This window comes from Protopterus annectens, chromosome 3.part1, assembly GCF_019279795.1.
Source record: "Protopterus annectens isolate FY-2018-M chromosome 3.part1, PAN1.0, whole genome shotgun sequence".
Classification (NCBI taxonomy): Eukaryota; Metazoa; Chordata; order Ceratodontiformes; family Protopteridae; genus Protopterus; species Protopterus annectens.
The window spans coordinates 278,595,876-278,619,729 of record NC_056732.1 but is presented as its reverse complement, the minus strand read 5'-3'; the positions used below and the strand labels follow the sequence as shown (position 1 = coordinate 278,619,729).

Here is a 23,854-nt window from a genome sequence, read left to right as displayed (position 1 = left end):
TTCTATTCCAGGTTCTTTTTGTTGCCAAAGAAAACGGGGGACTTAAGGCCCATTCTGGACCTCTCTACCCTGAACTTGTCTGTTGCCAAAGAGAAGTTCTAGATGGTCATACTACAGTCCATCATGCCGTACCTGCAAGAGAGAGACTGGATTTGCTCGTTAGACCTCCAGGATGCTTACTATCACATAAAAATGCACAGAAGCTCCAGGAGGTTCCTCTGCTTCTGGCTAGGAGTCAATCATTATCAGTTTCAAGCCCTACCCTTTGGTCTCACCACAGCCCCCAGGGTGTTTACCAAAGTGATGGTGGTTGTAGGGGCTCACCTGTGGCTTCAGAGGACTCAGGTCTTTTCATACCTGGATGATTGGCTCCTCATTGCTCCCACCAGGCATCTTCTTTCCCAAACCAGGGATTACTTTATGACACTTGCCCTGAGTTTGGGTATTACAATCAACACATCCAAATCTCTTCTAGATCCTGTACAGGTGATAGACTACATTGGTTCCAGGATAAATACACTTCAGTGCAAAGTATTCCTGACTTCGGAGAGAGTTCTAAACCTCAGGATGCATGTCTCCCTGATCTTCTGTTCTCACCTCCCTACAGCGGAATCAGTGTTGAGAGCCCTAGGCTCGATGGCGGCGACCATAACTCTTCTTCCTTGTGCTCGGCTACACATGTGGATTCTTCAGTGGACTTTAGCAGTCCCTGTTGGAACTGCCATTAACTTATCCTATCCACCTAAGTCGAGTGTGTCGGTCGTCCCTCATTTGGTGGATGAGCTCTCCGGACATTTTGAAGGGAACGACCCTTTGTTCCAGCCCCGGCCCAAACCACAGTGACCATGGATGCCTCCCAACTCGGGTGGGGGGGCATTGTTCGGGCAGGACAGTTCAAGGCCTGTGGTCCCCATAGAGACCAGCCTGCATATCAATGTCCTAGAGATGAGGGCGGTCCTTCTAGCGTTGCAGGCCCTTCATGCCTTTCTTCCTCTGGGAACGATTGCCATTCAATCAGACAACATGTCAGTAGTCTGGTATATCAACAAACAGGGAGGGACCAGATTTTACCCCCTTTATCATGAGGCCATGAGAGTGTGGGAATGGGTGATCTCCACCGGTCGCTTTCTCATCGCAATGCACATTCCGGGATGGTCCAACATCCTTGCGGACGACAGGCTAAGTCGAACCATTCTGATGCCTTGTGAGTGGTCTCTGAATCTGTCAGTAGCAGAACAGATCTTCAGCGAGTGGGGTCAACCTTTCTGCAATCTCTTCGCATCTCCTTCCAACTCAAAGTGCAGCAAGTTTTACACTCTGAACCCCCTGCCAGGGGAGTCCCCCAGAGATGGTCTAGTTCATGCTTGGCCTCCCAGTCTTCTGTATGCTTACCCGCCAGTACCTCTCATTCCAAAGTTTCTGCAGAAAGCTTGTCGACTGGGGAGCAAGGTGATCCTCATTGCCCCATTCTGGCCTCGCCAGGTATGGTTTCCCTTCCTTTGGTTTCACCTTCTGGCTCCACCTTGGATCCTAGATCCCATTCAGGATTTGATTTCACACCCCTTGGGGGTGCCTCATCTGAGTCTGGACAGCCTGAAGCTCACAGCTTGGCTGCTCCAGTTCCTGTAATTGCTAGGACTCCCGGACTATCCTCCTCAGTTAGATCTATTTTGGTAGCTGCTCATAAGTCTTCAGCCAGAAAGGTTTATTGCAGCAAGTGGAAATGTTTTTCTTTCTGGGCCTCTCAGAGGAGTTTAGACCCTTTCCCGGCTCCTATTTCCACTATTCTTGATTTTCCAGCTGATATTTTCCAGCACGGAGCTAGTTCTTCTACTGTCAAAGTTCAGTTGTCTGCCTTTTCCCATTTTCATGTAGGCTAGAATTCTGCATCCTTAGCATCGTCCAGACTGTGTAAAGCTTATATCAAAGACACCTTTTTGTTACGCCCCCTGGTCAAAGATCCTGCTCCCCTGTGGGACCTTACTATGGTCCTCCAAGCTGTGGTTGCTCCACCTTTCAAGCCTGAGGCAACTGCAGATCTAAAATTTCTGTCGTGGAAAACAGCTTTTCTGGTAGCTATTACCTCTGCTAGAAGGATTTCAGAATTACAGGCCTTGTCCATCAAACTTCCGTACATGATTTTTCATAAAGACAGAGTTTCCATTCGAACCAATCCATCCTTTCTTCCTAAGGTGGCATCACCAGTCAATATCAATCAGAACATAGAAAAAACAGATAGTGCACCAATGGCTGTGTAGAATCGTAAAAGTCACAAAATCACGAACTGCTGCTGCTAGTTGACCTTTTATTGTAAAATGACAAAAACAGGATCCAAAAGTAAGCGCTTTCACGTCCAAGAATGACGCTTCATCAGACTTCATGAATCACTGTGAAAAACACACTCTTTATATATACAGCCTAAGTCATGTGCTAATCATAATTAATTGATTAATTAATCAAAACACCTTGTTTAAAGCACAACTCAGGTTAACTCATTCATTACTAACAAACATTTATTTAAAACCTTGGCTAAACCAATGTGACTAAAAACTTGTATGACTAAAACCTAATTTGTATATGTGTATGTGTGACCCATAGATATAAAATGAGAATGTATGTTATGATATATATATATAAAAATATATATGAAAAATATATGAATAAAATTCTATGAACATAATGTATAAAACTGATGTGTGTTATTATCATAATAATAATAACTAATGTTTTAATGGACGTCCCGCTAGACATGGTTTAAGTGTAACTTTGTCATTTAACCCATATATATGTGCTTGTAATCTCACTATCCATCTATTCTCCAACTCTTCCAACTTATTTCTGTAGTTACCTAACCTATGTGTCCTTTGTAATTTCTCCAAAACTTGAAATTTGAAAATGTGTTTGGATCCATTCTCAAGAACATGTTTGACTAGTGCGTTGTTGGTATTCTCCTTGTGTATCGCATATATATGTTCTCTTACTCGTTCTCTTAATGTCCTGTTGGTCTTGCCTATATAAAACTTGGAGCATTCTTGGCACTGAGCTAAATATATTACATCAGTGGTCCTACAATCTGCATATCCTCGAAATCTATATGTGCGTTTGGTAATGGGGTGTTCAAAAACTTGATGGACATCAATAAATTGACATTGGTTGCAGGAACGACAAGGAAATGTGCCTGCTCTATCAGACTTACAAGAATCTCCCCTATCATTGTCATAGCATAAAATCCTGTTTAGGGATTTCATATTTTTGTAAGTTATGTTGGGTTGGTCAGTTACCAGCTCCCTAATCTTATTGTCATGTGTGAGTAATCTCCAGTTATTACTGATGATGCGTTTGATATAACTATTTCTGTTAGTATATGAAATAGTAAGCCTGGTCTTAGCTGGTGGCTTTGGATTCGCTACAAAGGACGATGGTTCTTTGTCCATCCTATAAAAGAATGGAATTCCCTTGTCATTTCTGTGTCTCTCATTATTCATCATGGCTCCCTTGACCTCTCTACTCTTATAGCCCCTAGATGTAAAATTGTTGGCTAACATAGTGACCTGTTGGTCATAGACTTCATCCTGGGTGGTTAGCCTGGATAACCTCATGGCTTGATTGTCAACAATGTTAGAATACACATGGCGGGGATGCATGCTGGTTCGGTGTAACAAACTGTTCCTCCAACATTTCTTCCTAAACAATTGTGTGTTAATACCCAAATGTGATTTGGTTAGTCTCACATCAAGAAATTCAATGGCTTGTTTGGAATAGGTACTCTCGAACTCTAAGAAACTGGTCGTACCATTGATATATTGTACAAACTGTTTTAACTGATGTTCAGTTCCCCTCCATACCACAAAAACGTCGTCCACAAAACGACAATAGTATATAAGATGTTCAGTGTAATCTGAGTTCCCCAAAACGTATGCTTCCTCCCAATAAGCCAAAACCATGTTGGCGTAGGAGTTAGCACACGGGGTCCCCATAGCTACCCCCTTCCTTTGTAGATAGTATGTTTTATCATATAACATCACATTGTTCTCTAGGATGATCTCTAACAATAACGTCCATCTAATGATCAAATTGTTACTTATATTGTTCTCTAATAAAAATAATCTTGCATATTCAATGCCTGTGGTGTTAGGTATAGATGTAAATAGCGACTTAACATCCAGGGTTACAAAAAAATCATTTTCATCAATATTCACTGTTCTATTAAAGTTAGCCAAACCCTTCAAAAAATGTTCTGTATCCTTTAATATATGTCTAGAATTATTAATTATGGGTTTGAACATTTTATCTAAATATATCGATAGGGGCTCTGTCATCCATCCCTTGCTGGATACAATGGGTCTCAATGGGGGGTTGAATAAGTTCTTGTGTACTTTAGGAAGTCCCCTGAAGGTCGGAATCAAAGGACTCTCGACAATAAAATACTTATATAACTCAGAGTCTATGACATTACTCAGTAATAGGTCATACAAATGTCCATGTACATTCTTAATTAACATGTTCAAAGCACTACCATTCAATTCCTGATAAGTATCATGATCTAACAACATTTGTTCCATTTTTTCATTGTACATTTCCTTGTCTAATATCACAATTGCCCCTCCTTTGTCCGCCTGCCTAATAATGATGTCCTTGTTATTCTGTAAGTTTATAATGGCATCCCTCTCATCTTTAGAAGTGTTGTAAAAGTCAGGTTTTATGTGACCATTGTTGTAAAGTTCATGTAAGTCTTCTTCGCACGCTCGTTCAAACGCTTCCAACAAGGAATTGTATGGAGGCATGAACGTGGATGGCTTGTTAAAACATCTAGAATCACTGTTATTATGGTTCCCTTCAGCACCAAACAATAACTTTAGGCCAATATTCCTTGTAAATAATTTTATGTCCATGATTATATCAGCTATATCAGTAAAACTCGAAGGGATGAAATTCAATCCCTTGTTCAGGATAGACATTTCATTTTTGTTTAACACATACCTGGAAATATTGAGAACTAAGTTCTCTGTATCGGTTTCAGTGCTTTCCTCTGTTGTAAATATGTTTCCTCTGTGCTCTTTCTTTTCCCTTGTCTGTTGCTCGATGGCCAAGTCCTGTTGTCGAAGGACTGTATCGGTAACGGAAGAGTGGGGAAGCCCTCTGTCTCCAAAAAAACTTCTTCCGAATCTGTATTCAAAAACGAATCATGGTGGACTGTTTCCTGCGGGCATCCCTATTGATGGCAACTCCTGGACCACGAGACGCGTCGCATGGAGGTGAGTTCACTTCCCTGACTGAGTGAACAACAGCCTCCACAGTAACTTGCCGCTTGGCGTTGTAATTAGGTTGCACCGTGTGCGTAGCCGTTTTCGGATTACTTGCTTCTTGGTTGGGAAGCCCTGCCTTCAAGGCTTCAGATGTTGTCATGGTGGGCGTATTAAGTTGTGCAGTTAATGCCCCATTCGAGGGTTTACGAAAAGGCTTGGATTGATGAGCCTCATTACGAACATATCTTGGATTGTTATCCCTCGGCCAAGAGAACACCTGACCCTTCTGGAAGTCTAGAAAGTCCCTTTCTAGCTTCCTTTTCTTATCTTGTAACATTTTATTGTCAAGAGTGGATAACATTATTCTTAAGTCATTATTTAAAATATCAAGCTCCCTGGTACTGAGTATCTTGGATAGTTCCATTTCCTGGTTGCCCATTTCTATCTTGAGTGCTTTCTCAGTTTGCTCATATTGCTCTATTAAAATCTTCATGTAAGAAAAACTTGTTTCAAGATTAAGCTTCTGCCACCTCGCTAGAAGCTCTGGATGGGATGTACCGAACGTGGGCATTTTTAATATTCTCAAGCCTCTCGGAACAAGTTTGAAATTGAGGCATGCCTCCATATGCAACTTTTGCCACTGTACGGTCTCAATCAGACTATAAATTTGCCTGTGTTCTTTCCCAATTTCACGAACAAGATGGAATACAAGCTACACATGTTGGATGTTCAAAGACGGTTACGATTCTTTTTACACAGGACAAAATATTTTTGCAAATCTGATCATTTGTTTCCTTCTATAGATCCTTTTTGGGGAAACATATTTACAAGGTCACTATAGCTAGATAGATTTCTTCATGCATTTTGCAGGTCTGTAAGGACATAGACATGTCTCCTCGAGGTCAGTTAAAAGATCATTCCACTAGGTCCATGGCTACATCTGTAACTTTCTGGTCTAGAGTGTCTTTTGATGACATTTGCTCTGCAGCTACTTGGTCCTCATCTCATACATTTATTTCTCATTACAAATTGGATTTGACTTCCAGAAGGAGAGCATCCTTTGGCTCTGCGGTGTTCCGGAATATCCTTCCATGAATGCCTCCCAGGAGTTTAGTAGCTGGGGACTCTGTCCCACAGGTTGAAGACCAAATGAAGTAAACTATTTCAGATAAAGAAGTTATGTACTCACCATAACGTTCCATCTGAGTAGTTGTACTTCATTTGTCTTCAACCATCCCTCCCTCCTTCCCCCGGACCTTGGCGCATGATCAGCCTACGGACTGCAGTATAGGTCACAAGTATATTATCAGGTCGGGTTCTCAGTATAAGTTCAGCAAAACTTAATCTGGGGATGGAAGGCAGTGGAGGTGTATTATGGGTAAGGGGAGGAGTCTGGAGCTCGGAGCTGATGCTAGTAATATTTGCCGGCTCAGATCCAATACGAATCCATATTCCCACAGGTTGAAGACAGATGAAGTACAACTACTCAGATGGAATGTTATGGTGAGTACATAACTTCTTTTTTCATGGTATTTAGGAGGAAACCTGGAATATCATCAGGTCCCATTAATGCTAGGGACATATAGAAGTATAAACATTTTTTTTTGGTATACTCACGGTACAAAAGTCTGGGTAAACAATTAAATAATTATGACCACCACTATGACCTGCTCCCTGCTGATAGTTGGGGGGTGGTGTGCTGGTAGGGATTTCATAAGGGGTGGTGAGGGGAGTGGGAGGTAAAGTTTGAGCTGAATTTGTCAGGGAACAAATTTGCTATATCATTCTGCTTTTTACTTATGATGTAAGCCTCACACAATTTAGTTGATAACAGATGTTAAGAGATGACAAACATGGAAGGGTGTGTTGTTACAGATAAAGAACAGCTTATAGAACACAACGTACAGTGATAGGGCTTTCAGTCTTTTCATGTAGGTCATGTGTTGGAGTCCCTGAATTATATTAGTTAGGAATCTCTGCGGTCTATCCAGCTGCTACAGGTGTCTGGTGAGGTACATGCAGAAGGAGCATTGTACTCTATTAGTGGTCTGATGTGGGTGGAGTACAGAGAAGTTGTAACATCCTTGGTCTTGGATGTGACACCCTTACTTATGATGTATGCAAAGTAAAAGGCTTTCCTTAACACTGTGGGCACATGGTGTTGAAGTTTAGACTGCTCTCAACTTGCATTCCCAAGTCATGCACCACTGGTTTCAGCTTAGGTTTGTGCTGCCTATATTGTAATTTGCAGGGACTACATCTTTGCCAAAGGGGACAACGATGTACTTTTTTGCATTTATTTTTAGACGATGCCTTTGGCATCAATTATTTGTCTGTGTTAACCCCTCCTGTAATATGCTAATATCTTTAGCTGAAAAGAATACCACAGAGCAGGGTAGGACATTATAAACTCATCAGAAAGAGACACGTATTGTATTGTGAGAAGAGATTGCCATGCCAAAAAATAAAATCCATGTCTCTGTATCTGTTTTGTCATGTCATCATGGGTTAGAACAAAAAATGAAAATTAACTACCTGTAGTGTTGTATGAACTTGGGGCGGCCACGGTGGTGCAGTGGTTAGCATTGCTGCCTCACAGCAAGAGGTTCTCTGGTTCGATCCTCAGCTGGGGTGCCTTCTGTGCGGAGTCTGCATGTCCTCCCTGTGGTCGCGTGGGTTTCCTCCGGGTGCTCTGGTTTCCTCCCACATCCAAAAGACATGCTGCAGGTGGATTGGACACTCTAAATTGGCCCTAGGTGTGCGTGTGAGTGTGCCTTCTGTGGAAGGTTGGGCGCCGGGCTGGCAACTCGACACCGTAAAACTCCACTGCCATTCAATGTGCGGACAAGGTGATCCGCTGTGGTGACCCCTGACCAGGAAAAAGCCAAAAAAAAAAGAAGAAGTGTTGTATGAACTTGAGTACTGCATAGGATTGCAAGATAAGATAAAAAAAATAAGACTTAAGCGTTTTTCATTTTCTAGCAGTAGTTGTCCTTTATGTACTTTTTCCATCAGTATCTTGCCTGTTCTTGATCCTATAGATCCTATTAACACAGTTTTTACTTTATGAAACCCCACATTATTTATTTTCAGAATTTGATTTACCATCTGTTACCTCACATGTCCCAGTGCATCAGACTTTTGCAATACAACTTCTGCGTAAGCAAAGGTCTGAAATGTAAAAGGTAAGAAAGGGCACATTATCCAGTCTTGAATGAAGTTAGAATTAACAATTGCACAGAGCAAAATAAAGAATTCTAGCTATTCATATTTACACCTCAAGATTCACAACATCTTTTCATAAAAGAAGAAAAAGTATTAATATGTCATATTGCAGAACAATGAAGCCAAATGCATTATACTTTCTTCTAGCACTGGCATAGATGTGAATTTCAGAGAAATATAGTTCTAAGACAACTTAATCATTGATAAAATAGAAATGATAATGAAGTAGCTGCCTTGCTGAAGCTAGTACCCCAACTGAGCAACAGAATCCCATTTTACACTTCAGACATAGAAGCGTCATAGACTTCTGCAATGATTCATAATATGCAAAGAAACAGAGCATACATGTATCCTTATTCTGCAAACACTATTTTCTGACATGGTTTTCAGCATTACTTTAACAGTGATATTAATTTCCAAATATAGATATTTGCTACGGCAGGGGAAGTGAAGTAATGAATACATCAATATGTCTTTATATAGCAGGACAGCCAAGCAACAGAAATTTCATTTCAGAATGTGTTATAAACAATTCACTTTGTGAGATGTTAAATGTTTTTCTCTTCATAGGTTCATAGGTTCATACTAGGCTATCTGCCCAAGGGCATTTATAAGCCTAGCCCATAGTTATTTGGCTTTCGCCACCCCTTTAGTTTGAATAAAACTATGCCTATTATTTTGCTATGCCTCTGTCAAGCAGTGACACTGAAGTAATCCCTGGGGTATATCTGCGATCCCCCATCCATTGGTCAAGATTCCTCTTGAACAAGGCCAGCGAGGTGCTCTGCCTCACATGTACCGGGATTTTGTTCCACAGCATAGGGAGTCTCTGGGTGATGAATCTGTCCCTCCAGCACATTCTATTAATAACCGTGTCAAGGTTTAAGTCTCCCGCCCTTGTGGTTCTGAGGGATCTAGATTTTTTGAGGTGAAGCATATTCATCAAATCAGGGTTTGACATGGCCTTATATGTCAGGCACAGGTCACCTCTGAGCAAGCGGTATGAGACTGAATAGAGCTGGAGTTCTTTCAGTCGGGCAGCATAAGACATATTTTTGAGATCCTTTATCCTTTTGGTGAGGAACTTTTGGGGCCTTTCCAGCTGCTGCAGGTGTCGGGTCAGATACATTCTGAATGGGGCATTGTACTCAATCATAGGTCTAATGAGTGATGAGTACATGGGGACAATGACCTCCCTTGATCTAGATGTGAATCCCTTCATGATCAGGTCGGCAATGTAGAAGGTTTTCCTAACTACTTTAGCAACATGAGTGTCAAACGAAGGCTACTGTCAACCTGGGTCCCCAGATCCCTGATGACTTCTTCTGTGCTCAGTCGATTGCCACCTATATGGTAGCTAGGGGTAACCTTGTTTTTCCCGAAGGGTATGACTATGCATTTCTTGGCATTTAACTTTAGGCCATGGCTCTGGCACCAGTTATCCATTTCTGTGAGGCCCTTCTGAAGGATATCTGTGTCAGATGTGTTTTCGACTATGGCCCAGTTTGCAGTCATCTGCAAACTTTGTCAGCCATAACCCTCCTGTGTTTGCTTGTACTTCAGAAAAGTAGATGCCGAACAAGAGTGGACCCAGGACTGAGCCCTGTGGGACACCACTTGTGACAGGCTTTGAGTCTGACATGGCTCCAGCAACTCTGACCCTGTGGGTTCTGTCACTTAGCCAGTTTGCAACCCATCTTGTGATGTATGGGTTTACATTCAAGCTGATGAGTTTTTCGATGATACCTGAGTGGGGTATTCTGTCGAAGGCCTTTGCCAGGTCAAGGTAGGCTGTATGGACTGCCTTTCCCTCATCAATGGCCTTGGTGACTGTCTCGAAAAAGTCAACCAAGTTTAAAAGGCATGATCTGCCTTTGACAAAGCCAAACTGGGTTGGATCCAAAGTCTGCAAGTTCCCTCTGTCTTTATTTATGAGTTCCATTATGATCCTCTCCATGGCTTTGCAGATAAGGCTTGTCAAGCTAATGGGATGGTAATTTCCAGGGTCGGTGGAGGCACCGCCTTGTGAAGTGGGACCACAGTCGCCGTGCGCCACTCCTTGGGTACGTATCCTGAGGTGAGGCTAAGATTAAACAGCTGTCCTAACTGCGGGTTTAATTCCTCATTGAGTTCATGGAGCACACAGCCGGGGACACCATCCGGTCCCATGGATGCTGTGTTTTTGCTTTGGAGAGAGCAGTTCTCACCTGGGCGTTGGAGATGTTTGGGGGCTACAATCCTCTGGTATATATATCTCTCCTTTTGGGGGAGGGAGGGAGAAGTTTGCACTGAACCTGTCAGCCAGTATGTTGGCAATGTGTGTAGGTTCAGTAATCTTCACATCATTTTGAACTAATTCTGAGCATATCTGGGAGTTTCCTCCTAGGTTTCTAACATAGCTAAAGAAGGCCTTATGATTGTCTTTTGAGTCCTTGGCGATTTTTCTCTCAACATTTGCCTTTGATGATTTTATGAGAGCTCTTAGTTTTTTACTTATAATGATCAAAGGTGTCTTACCTTTCAAGGATTTTGCTCTATCTTGTAGTAGCTTCCTCCTTTTGTTGTAGAGCTTGTTTATGGCTGGGGTCCACCAGACTGGACGCTTGCCTTTGGTACAAAGAGTCTTAGTTTTGTTTGGGATTGCCTGATCCATGCAGTCCTGTAGGTGCTGGTAGAAGGCATTTGTAAGTGATTCAGCGGTTTGAGTAATGTTTACCACTGGCTCAGGGGCCTTAAAGGAGACCACACTAGTTTTTAGAAGTGTGAAGTCGGCTTTTGAGAAGTTTTCACTGTGGTCTTTTTATTTCAGGTGGGCGGGATGAGGACCTCCAGTGAGATTAGTTTCTGATCTGATCTCACCAGTGAGGGGTATACTTCTGGTGTTGAACATTGTGATCCCATGTTCGTGATGATGAGATCAAGTATGTTTTCTCCTCTTGTGGGGTTGGTGACTAGTTGTTCCATGGCATTTGAGTTTATGAACTCCAGGAACCTTTGGGCTAGAGTGTTTGGGCTTGAGTAGTGTTCCCAGTCTATATTAGGGTAGTTGAAGTCACCTAGTATGATGGTGTTTGGAGATACATTTATCCCCTCCATTGTTTTCAGGAAGGCCATGTGAGGTTCCTGAGTTTGAGGGGGTGGCCTGTAACATGCTACAAATTGCAGAGCAGTCTTGCCTATGGTTAATTGCACCTGGATGGTCTCCGATGCATCGTGCGTTGCCACCAACCTTGAGGTGTGGGTGTCCTTTATGAATATGGACACCCCTCCTCCTTTCTTGGTGTTGTCCAGATTTTGGGGCCGGAACGCATGATATGAGGTGAAACCTGCTAGTGCTGGGGTGCTCTCAGGAGCCTTGAACCAGGTTTCTGTCACAGCACAGACATCGATGTTCTCCATACTGAGAAGGGCCTCGAGTGCGTGCATCTTGAGATTGAGACTTCTGGCATTGAGCAGCATTACCCTTAGTTTTTTTACTTTTTTGTCTTCTAGGGTGGTAGGTTTAGAATATGAGCCTTGCCTAAAAAAGGCACTATGGGGGTGGCAAGAGCCTTTGCCAATATCCGGAAGCCTAGGGTGACAGGTGCAAGCCGTCCCTTGCGAAGCAGCGTGGCTTGTCCAGCATGTCATCCCAGGCAGACAGACATTGGATCCCCTTTGAATGACACCAGAATTTAAGCCAATTATTAAAGCTGATCATCTTATCACTGTATTGTGGCATCATTCTAGGTAAAGGTAGGATACTGCTCAAGGTCAGGGTCATACCTGCCTGGGCTACATAATCAGAGAGCTCCTCAATGTCTCTTTTCATGTAGTCCAAGGAGGTACGTCTCAGGTCGTTGACACCAGCGTGGACAATGACTGAGTCATTGAGTCAATGAATGACTCAGTGCTACTCTGCAGTTCCTAGAACTCTTGAGTGGTATCCATAATGTGCTTTGGAAAGCTTACTTCCTTTTCTTCTTCTCAGAAAATTCTTCTTAATCATAACAAGGTGGAAAAGCAGATGGATTGCAGGTTTGGGAAATTCAGATAAAAATATTTAACAAGAACTTTTAGACTGTTCTTGGATGTGTCTGCCATTGTGTGTAGGGTCCATGCAAGACCTACATCCGAGCTTTCTTCACTGAACCATACAATTGGCATGGGTTTGCAAAGCTTTTTATCAAAGAAATATGAAAAATCATAATTCCATTTGATTTATGAGCTTAATTGCTGAGTACTTAACCTTTTTAGCCTCTGTTTTTAAAGATTAATGCAGAATGTTCCTTCTATTAGTTGGCAAACCTCATACCTCTCAGCCTCTTAGTGCAAGAAATCTGAACAAAGCCAAGAATAATGGGAGGACTACTTCCCAAAAATAGGGACAAACTTTAAATATTGCTTTTATGAACTTAGAAGGTTGGTAAAATAAAAGCTGCTGTGTTAACATGCATTTTTTTCTGAAGGAAATAAAGTCTGAAACTCAAATGTCTATCTTTAGGTACTGCAGTCCTCAATAATTTGTCCCAAAACTATACATTTGATGAGAAACAGACAAAATATATGCGGCAAAAATCTAGACATTCTCTAAAAATCTGGACAGTTGAGAGGTATGGTCAACCTGCTTAAATCATTAATTTTCCTAGTCAAAGACCAGGAGGACTTTACCTATAGAAAAAATGCATGTGTGCTTGATATAAATTAAAGTTTCTTTGTATTTATTTTTGGCATTAGAAATTCATTTAGAGCATATAGATTACATCTAAATCTACTTAACCAGTTTTACAATTCCCCAGACTCGTAAATATCAACTGGATCATCCAGCCTTTTCCATTTTCCAGGAAAACTAGAGAGCCTGGATTTGGAAAGTTTGAACAAGTCTGCACATTTTAGTGAAAGATCCATCAGGGACAGAAATCACAGTTGGTGAGTGAGTTATTAAAGGTATAGGAATACATCAGTAAGGTAGAACAAAGTGCCAGTGTAATACCAACTTAATTCCTACAGGAATGTTTCAAATTACTATGACTGGATGTACTGTTATCGTTATGGAAAAAATGTTATTACATCATCCCTAAACATTTTCCATGTTATTACATCATCCCTACACTTTTTGTATGTTATTGGATCATCCCTATACTTCATGTATTTCCCGTTGGAAAGTATTGCTCAGATTCACTTAGTATCTGTTTTCCATATAATGTTAGTAACACGGAAGAACTGCAGGTGCAAATGATATTATGAGCTGAAGTGTTCAGAAGCTGTTGACACCCCCTCTCTGTCCTTCACTGCACATGGACCCTCAACATCTGGCACTGCACCACCTGCTCTAATCTGTAAAATTCACCCATCAATTCCTGTGGGTGTACCTGGGCTTAGGATACAGTCAGATCTTTTTGGCAAAAGCAATATCTGCTTTTAATAAATCAAATGTTTGCTCAGCTTGATAATCAAGGAAACAATTATTATGTGAATCAGATTGTTTTGTTTTGCATTATAAAATGGCCATCCAGATTCATATAACTGGCAAAATGAAAAAGCAAATTCACAAACATAGTGCTCATTCCTGTAAATGGGCAGTGCAGAGTATACCTTGTTCAAAGTCATGACAGTGGTGTAAGTAGTAAAACAGGTTCACCCCATAATTAAACTATGTACCCTTGGACATTACTCATAGTTATCATGATTGTGGGTTGTGCAAAGCATGCAAAAATAACAGCTTTCTGAAATTATGAACATGTGGATGCATCTGCTGTCTATAGCATACTATGTATTTCGATAATGCTTTCCTATAAATATGCATGGACAGTTTAGACTATATGTGTCTGAAAAAATGCCAGGATACACAGAGTGTTGGTGCATGCTTAGCATGGGAGGAACCATTCTCTACACGTTCAGTGCTCCAGTACATGTTATATTCCACTACATCTTAGTCCACTTGGCTCCCATTCACTTTTACTGGTACAAATAGCTGTCAGGTTGCCTTAAAATGTATAGTGCACATCATGTTATATTAACTGGTAGTGGTATATCAGTTATACAGTATAGGGTACTGGCACTCCATAATTTTGAGGGATATAGTGCCAAAGCATAATGGTGAGGCATGAACAAGAGTGAACCATAAAGATTTGCACCACATTGCTACGCATGTCTTGCAAAAACTATTTGCATTTATTTAGTATGTGGAATCTACTGCAGGACAACATGCAGTTGGAGGCAGTGCTGTGGTATCAGCAGACCAGTGAAGATGCAGAGTGGGTATTCGCTCATGTCTAGTCACATAGCTGTGGTGTCAGGATATGGGCATTTGAATGAATCAGATCATATATTTTCAGCCTACCTGATTTGCTGTTTGACACATGCCATTGTTAACCTTGCTGAACAAGAGACCATATTCCTTTATACTAGTGATCCAGCCATGCAGGTTTACATTCATTATGCACATGGTTAGCTTGCAGTTGCAATCTCATGTTTTCCTTCCCATGTCAACAGCTGTTATTCCAAGGTACATGGCTTTGTCAGTCACAAATGATTCTCCTAGACATCCTTCACTTGCCAGCTCTGTGCCTGTTAGGAAGGATGTACTCCAGGGAATATGCTGACAAGGTTCACATTTTGCAGGATTTTCTGCATCATGTAGGCCTTTGGTATGCCATTTTTTTTTTTGTGCACAAACACAATGCATTGCAGACTAGTCATATAAATACTACCAAGAGTCTTTAATAGTCATAAAATATAATAACCACTACAAAAAAGATCTACTCACAGAATCTCTGTACTCAAGCAAAGTTAACTTGCTATCCTTAAGACATTAGTGGTATGTTTTTTAATTTTTTTTACAGATCATTTAAAACATATTTCTTCTGCAGTCAAAATTCATTTAAAAGTAAAATCATACAAAATTTAAAGTATATCAAGTATTTAAAAGGACTGTCTTTAGTAGCACAAAATGAACTTCTGTAATATAAAGTATACATGTCAGTACATCAGACATGCATTTATGTACTTAAAGGACGCGTCCACTGAAAACTGAAAAACATGAGTTTTTCTTCATTTCTTGACCCGATGTACTGAACAAATACCTTGGCATCACTGCAGCAGGTTAGTATTATTTTGTACGGTGGTTGTTGTTGTTGTTGTTGTGTCTTTCGGCTTATCCCGGTTAGGGGTCACCACAGCGGAACTCAGGTCCGCTGTTTGGTAGTGGATTTTTACATGCCAAGCTACCAGCCCTGATGCACAACCTTCAACGAAGGCATGCTCATTCACGCATGCCTCCACACAGAAGACGCTGTAGCTGAGAACTGAATGGGAGCGTCCCGCTGTAAGGTGACAGCGCTGCTATTTATGTGATTTTGTTGTTCAACCAATATTTCTTACTACAGTGCACTACATAATGTATATAGGTTAGTACTAGGCTAACTGCCCTTGTGGGCTATTTCAAGCCTAGCCAATTATCCCAAGTGAGAATCAAACACTGCACCTTTAAGCTTTACGGTAAACACCTTAACCATTATACCAACCGCTATGTTAGATAATCACATTATATGACATAGTTATGACACAGATGTTTCTGTTGTGTAATTTCTCTACTTATTTGCAAGGGAAGAACTCAGAGCTTCTGTGTTCTTTGACAATCTTTGCAGAGATTTGCATTATAAGAATTGTTGCTTACCTAGAAACATTAGAAGCTCATTTCTATTCATATAAAATTATTTCTGTTTACCACAACTTTTTACATTCTGCCTAGATCACCTACTTCTGTTAATCATTAACATTTGTAATTCCAGATATGCTTCCATATTCTCTCACGGTGGGGTGTCAAATTGCCTGTCACTCAAATTGGCTAGAGATCTTAAATCCTATTTTTCAAACTCAGTTATAGTGAGCCTCCTGCAGACCACAGCAAAACTCCACAAGCCTTCCATAAATATCAACAAAACTCCATAATCCTTCCATAAATATCAACAAAAATTACATCAGGCCTCTCCATTGAAAACAAAAAGCAGTGCAAAAGTAGATCCTCAACAGACAAGCACTCACAGTAGCATTAAATAGATATGATTCGATATTGCTGCTGGGCATTGCTACTTTTCTCTCTGTTTTCCATTCCGATACATATTTTTATTGGCAGTTATTCACATCCATTTAGTCTACTCTCACCTTTAACTATACAGAATAGCTGATGTTTTAAATGCCTGTTTTAGTCTAAATTAGACCTTCCCTAAAACAAGCGCAAACATCCCTGGGGAGATTGGTCTTGGCATTTGAGAAATGCTGACTTAGATAGGAAACTCCAATTTACATATTAACTTTCCAGTGATCTTTAGCTGTATTTATCAGCTTTAAACTCATATACAGACAAGTTATCCACCAGTTTTGTGCCCGGAACAGTGACTTGTTCTTTTACAGTTATTGTGGCTTAGCTGTGGCTACCACCCCATCACTTAGGGAACAGGTCAGCCATTAAATGGTCTCTCTTAGATGTAATAAATGCTGTGACTAGTACCAAGGGTAAGTAAGACAAGGATGCTAATACAACCAAAATGTGTAGAGACACTACAGAATCAGGAAGGAGAAGAAACAGAGAGAAACATAAATCATATTTACATTATATGTGGTACCTTTCAGGTTGGATTAGGGGGAACTTAAATAATTTTATAATTTAAAAAGCCCAACATTTACATAGTTCTGTGATGCAGAGGGATGCAGTGCTTAATGTCACCCAAACAACCTGAATTCAGCTAGTGGCTTAGATGCTGGAAGAAGTGGGCTAGGGAGGGTGGGAGTGATTGTATCAGCCTGCCCTTCCTAGGGTGAGGGGAAATGGTGGTCCTAGTAAACCAGGTTAGTCCATACAAATGATTGCTTGAACTAAAACATTTGCCTTGGGACCAGAGGATGTGAGCTTGGTATCCCTAATCATTGATGGTGGCACTCATAGTCATGTGTGTGGGAGCATGCATATGCCAGGGGAGGTACATAATTGTATGGGAGTATGCATATGCCAGGGAAGGTATATAATGGCTTGCGTGGTAATGGGGTGCTTCTATCAGGCATCAGCAGGTAGGGTTTGAGGTTTACTGCCTGTATAATTGCTCCTGAGGATGGGTGGACTGATGGTTATCAGGCAATGTGAAGAAATAGCATTTACAAAATGCTTTGTATTCAGGTGAGCTGTTCTTCAAGACAACTTGTATTGTAAGAATTAAATAACTCAGCTGCATGGCCACATCTCTTTAATCAGAAGTACATAACTGATCTATGTATGACTTATTGTAAATGGTTTGATGGAAAGTAAAGTTTGTATCAAGACAACATGAAGCATAATTAGCAAGTTTGCTTCATTTTCAATACAATAAATTTTTAAAAGCCATGCCTTATAAGGTACAATTATTTAATTACACTGTACTTTTTCTTATGTAACAATATAACAATAAATGTCAATAATCTAGATGGACAGCTATATAATGTATATGTGGTTAATCCTTTTAATGCTGTGTGTGTTTTTAAGGGAGAATGTGGCGCCACAGAAAAATAATCCAGTCTTCTCAAGGCGATGGCAGACCATGTCCTTCCCAGATGGAACAATCCAAGCCATGTACCATAAGGCCTTGCTACAAGTGGCAATATGACCAATGGTCTTCATGCAAAGTTGAGGTATGTTTGCTTGCATAAATCAGAAAGATTCTGGAAAGTGAAACTCAAACTACATTTTGATATGAGGTCTAAAATGAGAAGCATTAAATCCTTTGAATGAATCTGACTGTGTTTTTATTTTGAATAGTATATACAAGTATATTGTCTTTAGAATGAGCCATTGTGCAGTTTATGAAAGAGTTTTTATTAACTGCACAATGTCATGAATTGTTTCTCCAGAAGAAAAAAAGAAGATAAATTGCAAGTACTAATGATTCATTTCAACTATATATGTGTGGTAATCTTGGAATCACTTCACTTTTATTACATATATTGTTAATTTATTTTAACCAGGTAAATCCAGTAGCTACAAGTGCTATTTTTCATGGGTAGAGCAGGACCATTGCATTCAATGACTAAATGGGAGTTTACAGACTAGGCAAATGAGGAATGAAGGAATCAAACCCAAGACTACAAGATGAAACTTGATATGAACTAACAGCCTTAGTCCTCTTCACCGTCCTTAAAAATTCTACACAGTGACAGTGGCCACTGTATGCAAATCACAAGCACTTTGCTCAGTGCATCATGCCAGAAAGCCTCAATTAGTTGCAGAATCACACTTTCTTCAACTAGCATAAAATACTGCTAGTTATGCTGGCTTTAACAAAAGCAGTGCACATCTTCAGAGGGGATACACAAATGCCCCATGTGTTGAGAATCCACCAGAACTGAAAGACAGCAACCGGCCTAAAGCAAGGACAGATGTACGGCAAAGTAATTTTGCCTAGAGAAAGTGCATCTGGTCTCATTATCTCGCAAAAGAAAGAGATTGAGGTAGAGGTGCCATGTGTCAGGGTAGGGTAGAAATGTATGATAGTGGATATTTTCGTGACTGGCTTAAGACTTGATAGCTTCAGTTTTGTGCCATCTGGTGTGTTTTATGCCATTACCCTTATGCTGCATGGATGTTCGGGTGCATGTGATAGGTTTACAATATGGCATAACCATTTTAGGAAATGTGCAGTTATACAGCTCTGCTTTGTGTATATGAATGATTCAGCACAGCTTACTAAAGTAAAATATCAGGGTTTTAGAAAGCAGGGTAGCATACTTTTCCTTACAGTGACTGCTGTGGGTGGTTGTGCAGAGTGAATGTATACAATGTGCCAGTCTTAGAACAGATGAAGATAAGAGAGTATTTCATTTCATGTGAGAGCCATGACTGGAATTACATAGACAGAAAGGAAGTATAATTAAATGTTTCATTTCAGTACTAATGGTGGCCATTCGGACATAACAATGGCATAATTTTGGTTTTCTCATGTTATATTGTATTGTAAAATATTGTGTAGAGTGAGCATATGTTTTAGGCACTGTTAGAATTCATGTGGTTAAAAGGATAACCCTTCTACAATATAAGAGTGTTGACTTGGAGTAGAGCAGATTAATGTGAAAACCGCATGGTAGTTACAGATGGGCAAGTTGGCACTGGATTGTACAATGATCAGACTTGAGTACAAGCTCAGCTTGGACTCTCATTTCTGGCAGTTAATGAGCCAAGAATGAGCTGAGCCACTTCATGATGGGTGCATTGGTGTGTGTGTGTGTGTGTGTGTGTGTGTGTGTGTGTGTGTGTGTGTGTGTGTGTGTGTGTGTGTATGTGTAATTGAGTGTGTGTGTGTGTGTGTGTGTGTGTGTGTGTGTGTGTGTGTGTGTGTGTGTGTGTGTGTGTGCGTGTGTGTCTGCCTGTCTGTCTTTCTGTGCATGTGTGTGTGTGTATGTCTGTGTGCATGTCTGTTGTGCATATATGCATGTGTGTGGAGGGGTTAACGGGGTAATATTAGGTGACTGTCTGGATCTGAGTGGGACTGTTTGTGACTGTGTATGTGTGTGTGTGTGTGTGTGTGTGTGTGTGCATGTGTGCATGTCTGTGCATATATGCATGTGTGTGGAGGGGTTAATGGGGTGTTATTAGGTGACTGTCTGCATCTGAGTGGGACTGTTTCTGAGTGTGTGTGTGTGTGTGTGTGTGTGTGTGTGTGTGTGTGTGTGTGTGTGTGTGTGTATACACAAGTGTACACGAGTGCGCCTGATTGTGCAATCCCCTAGATTAACAAGCAAAGCCTACAATACTTGAAGGCATCAAGGGACTTTTAGATATCACCCTCCCTTACTTATAAATTAAACAGGACAGAATTTTGAAGCATGGAAGGCATGTGGGAGGGAACACTAGACACTAGAGACACTCTGTATGTGTTACTCAGAAGCAAGAAAAGTTAATATAAAACAGGGTTTGCATCAAAGAATGCATGTCAGGATGCATGCCCAGCAATGTGTGAGATTTAAAGAAAAAGATCTTAAAATGGACAATAAAATTGTTTTGCTTTTAATTAAAAATTAAATGTTGTACAGTCCCCATCTCCAAGCCAGCGGGCCCTAGGCAACTGCATATGTGGGGTACTGCTGGATCTAGCTCTGAGGTGAACTATCTGGGTCACAACTTATTTTAAAACATCATTCTAGTTTTCAGACTATTGAGCATATCTAAGCAATCCTACCTTGGTTCCTGGTTTACTGTGGAGTTGACTGTAAGAGAAGTTTTATTTGAATTTATATTTTATTTGTTATCACTTTTTTCACTGTAGGTAAGAAGGGATAGCTTGTTAACAAAAATTACTTTGATTCATATTTTGTTGTTTTTACCTTTAATTTCACTGCTGGTTGTTAGAAAGGGATAGGTTTTAGACAGGCAAGCTCTAGTCATCGAAGGGGCCTATATAGCTATAAATTCATACAAATTGCAGAGAGAAAAATCCAGAGCATATCTAAACAATCCTACCTTGGTTTGTGATTTACTGTGGAGCTGACTGGTAAGAAAAGTTTTATTTGAATTTATATTTTATTTGTTATCACTTTTTTCACTGTTTGTAAGTAGGAAGGGATAGCTTGTTAACAAGATTTACTTTGATTCATATTTTGTTGTTTTACCTGTAATTTCACTGTTGATTGTTAGAAAGGGATAGGTTTTAGACAGGCAGGCTCTAGCCATCCCAAGGGGCCTAGACTGCTATAAATTTACACATACTGCAGAGAGGAAAATCAAGAGCATATCTAAACAATCCTACCCTGGTTTGTGATTTACTGATCCTTACTGTTAAAAAGAAGTGCGACTGTGAAAGATAGTGAACAGAAGCTACTGCGCATCTTCTCGTGTAACGTAAAGGAATTACAGCTTTTGTCTGACTTGCAGAACCTGTACGGTCAGAAAAACTTTACTGTACTTACTTTGGTATTTAGTTGTATATGATTTGTGTGATTTTTGTCATTAAATTTGATTTAAGTTTTCTTTGAATTCTGCATTTGCTGATTTTGATTATACCTTTAATTTACAATATTTTACTTGTTTGAAGCTGAATATGGATTCCTTAAATGAGTATGTAATTAATGATTTGCTAATGCACAAATATCTTGTACAGTATAATAAATGCTATGCATATTTAAAGGTAACAGCTGATGACACTGGTGATCTGTGTTCCTCATAAAACACAAATGGACAATGGGAAGAAAGAACTGATAAATGAAAAAAGTATTCCCGTAACAGACTCAATGAAGGCTGTCCCAAAAACGTCACCAAAGTGCCAGTTCAATAAATCAGACTCTTCAGTCCAAAGATATATTTCCACAAGATTTAATGAACGAAAAACATAGAGCATAGGTTAAGCGCTTTCATTTCCAAAAAACGGAAACTTCTTCAGAACAACGCAACATCCGCCTCCTACTCCGAACACACGCAACATTTGTTGTTTTTTTTCCCTGCATTATAATGTTTGATGATTGGGTATAATGCAGGGAAAAAAAACAACAAATGTTGCATGTGTTTGGAGTAGGAGGTGGATGTTGCGGGAATACTTTTTTCATTTATCTGTGTTCCTTATGCCAAAAGTTGGATGATTTGCTTACTATTGTTAGAAATTAATCTAGACTTAATGATGATTGCACTTGTGCAACTGGCATAGCTTGGAGAACTGTTGTTTTATATATTAATGACTGGACTGGTGAGATAAATTTTGTTAAGCAAAGAACAAATGCAACACATTTAGGAAATTATGGATCTATTGTCTGTAAAGATCATTCAACCCCTATAAACCAACACAATGCCCCTGACAACTTTGGAATTCTGGATGGAAGTTTTCAGCAATCTGAGGATGCGGTTTGTTTAGAAGGTAACAAAAATGAAGGAAAGGAAGGCTTCCACAACAAATATCAAGGAAGAAAAAGAAATTGACTAATGACTGTAATGGAAAGAGAATACGTAGTGAAAAGGACACTGCTTTATGTAACACACAGGTTACAGGGAATGATGATATCTGTCTATCAGAAAGCGTTCAGTCTACAGGAAAAAGGCATCACCTTTCCAATGGAAAAGGTAGAAAAAAGAGGCAAGGGACAGGTGAAAAGGAAGAAATCAAAACTGAATGTGGAAGGACTGAAGAACATTACTGTAAGAAAAAAGAAGAGAAAAACAGGCGTTGACTATACGGCTCAAGCTGTGGATTTACAATATCAGCTGGATGAGAATTTAATACACAGTGAAAACCGTGGGATTAATAAGACTAATGGTGATGAAGATCTATTCTTTGTAATAACTGATAGAGCAGATATTATTGTATTAGAAGTTGAAGACTCTTCAGAGCTGGTCGGCAAAAATATTCTTGTAATTGGAGTTTCAATTATTAGAGGAATTGCTACTTATATTTGCAGAGAAGATAGTAAACATCAAATAGTGTTATGCTTGCCAGGAGCAAAAATAGAAGATGTGAGACAAGCCTTGTAACACCTTAATGTAAGGAAGTAAGGATCTGTTTTATTTATGCCAGTGCAAATAATCTCATCCGCAAGGATTCTGTGACTGTTAGTAGGGAACTGACAGCACTCTTAGAGAGTATAACTTGTACTGGTGTTAGGATGTATTTTTCACAAATCACCTATAGAAAGGATAGTTAGGTCACTGTGAATGAAAAGATGTTTTGGGTAAATACCTACATGGAAAAAAAGTTCTGTTTTAAAAAATGGAAACATAGAGCATCCAAGCCTAGTTTTGGACAAATGTGTTCAGACAGGATGGCATACATTTGTCAAGATCAGGCAAGAGATGTTTTCCAGCAGATATTTTACAATATTTAACAAACACTAGGCAGGATTTTTGATAGATTAAAAATTTAACAGTTCACAACAACATTTGGTGCATGTCTGATGGTTGTTAATGCTAGGAGCATTAATAATAAAGTTTTTTTTATTGGAAAATTTGCTACATTCCCACAAGATTTATGTTATTATTTGTGAAACATTGTTAAAGAACAATGTCTGGAAACCAGTTCTGTCAGGATATACATTTTTTACTGTAGCAGACATTCAAGCAAAAATCAGGTGGAGGTGTTATGATAGGGATTAAAGATAGTTATGAGACCTCTGATTATTACACATTCGGTGATAACACCTATACTATAGACTGTGCAACTGTGACAATTAAGACAATCCTAGAACATATGACAGTTGTTGGAGTGGAGAGACCACCAAAGTCAAGTGCAGATGACCTAGAGGAATTACATTTCCTGCATAAAACACAGGAGGTAAGAATAATATTAGTTGGGGATTTCATTTAATAGAAACAGACTAGAATAATATTGATTCAACAACATTAGTAAAGAAATTATTCACAACGTATATTCAGTAACCACAACTGTTTCAGATTCTAAAAA

At 39.9% G+C, this 23,854-nt stretch overlaps 1 protein-coding gene across 4 annotated transcripts in view; it reads left to right on the top strand.

Moving 5' to 3' along the window:
* The window catches only part of THSD7A (thrombospondin type 1 domain containing 7A), a 2,877,792-nt gene that overhangs the window by 2,606,223 nt on the left and 247,715 nt on the right, over nucleotides 1-23,854 (top strand). For all 4 annotated transcript variants that reach the window (XM_044066751.1, XM_044066750.1, XM_044066748.1 and 1 more), the window contains one exon: nucleotides 17,968-18,113. In XM_044066751.1, coding sequence (XP_043922686.1) covers nucleotides 17,968-18,113 — 146 coding nt within the window. The remainder of the gene's footprint in view (nucleotides 1-17,967; nucleotides 18,114-23,854) is intronic.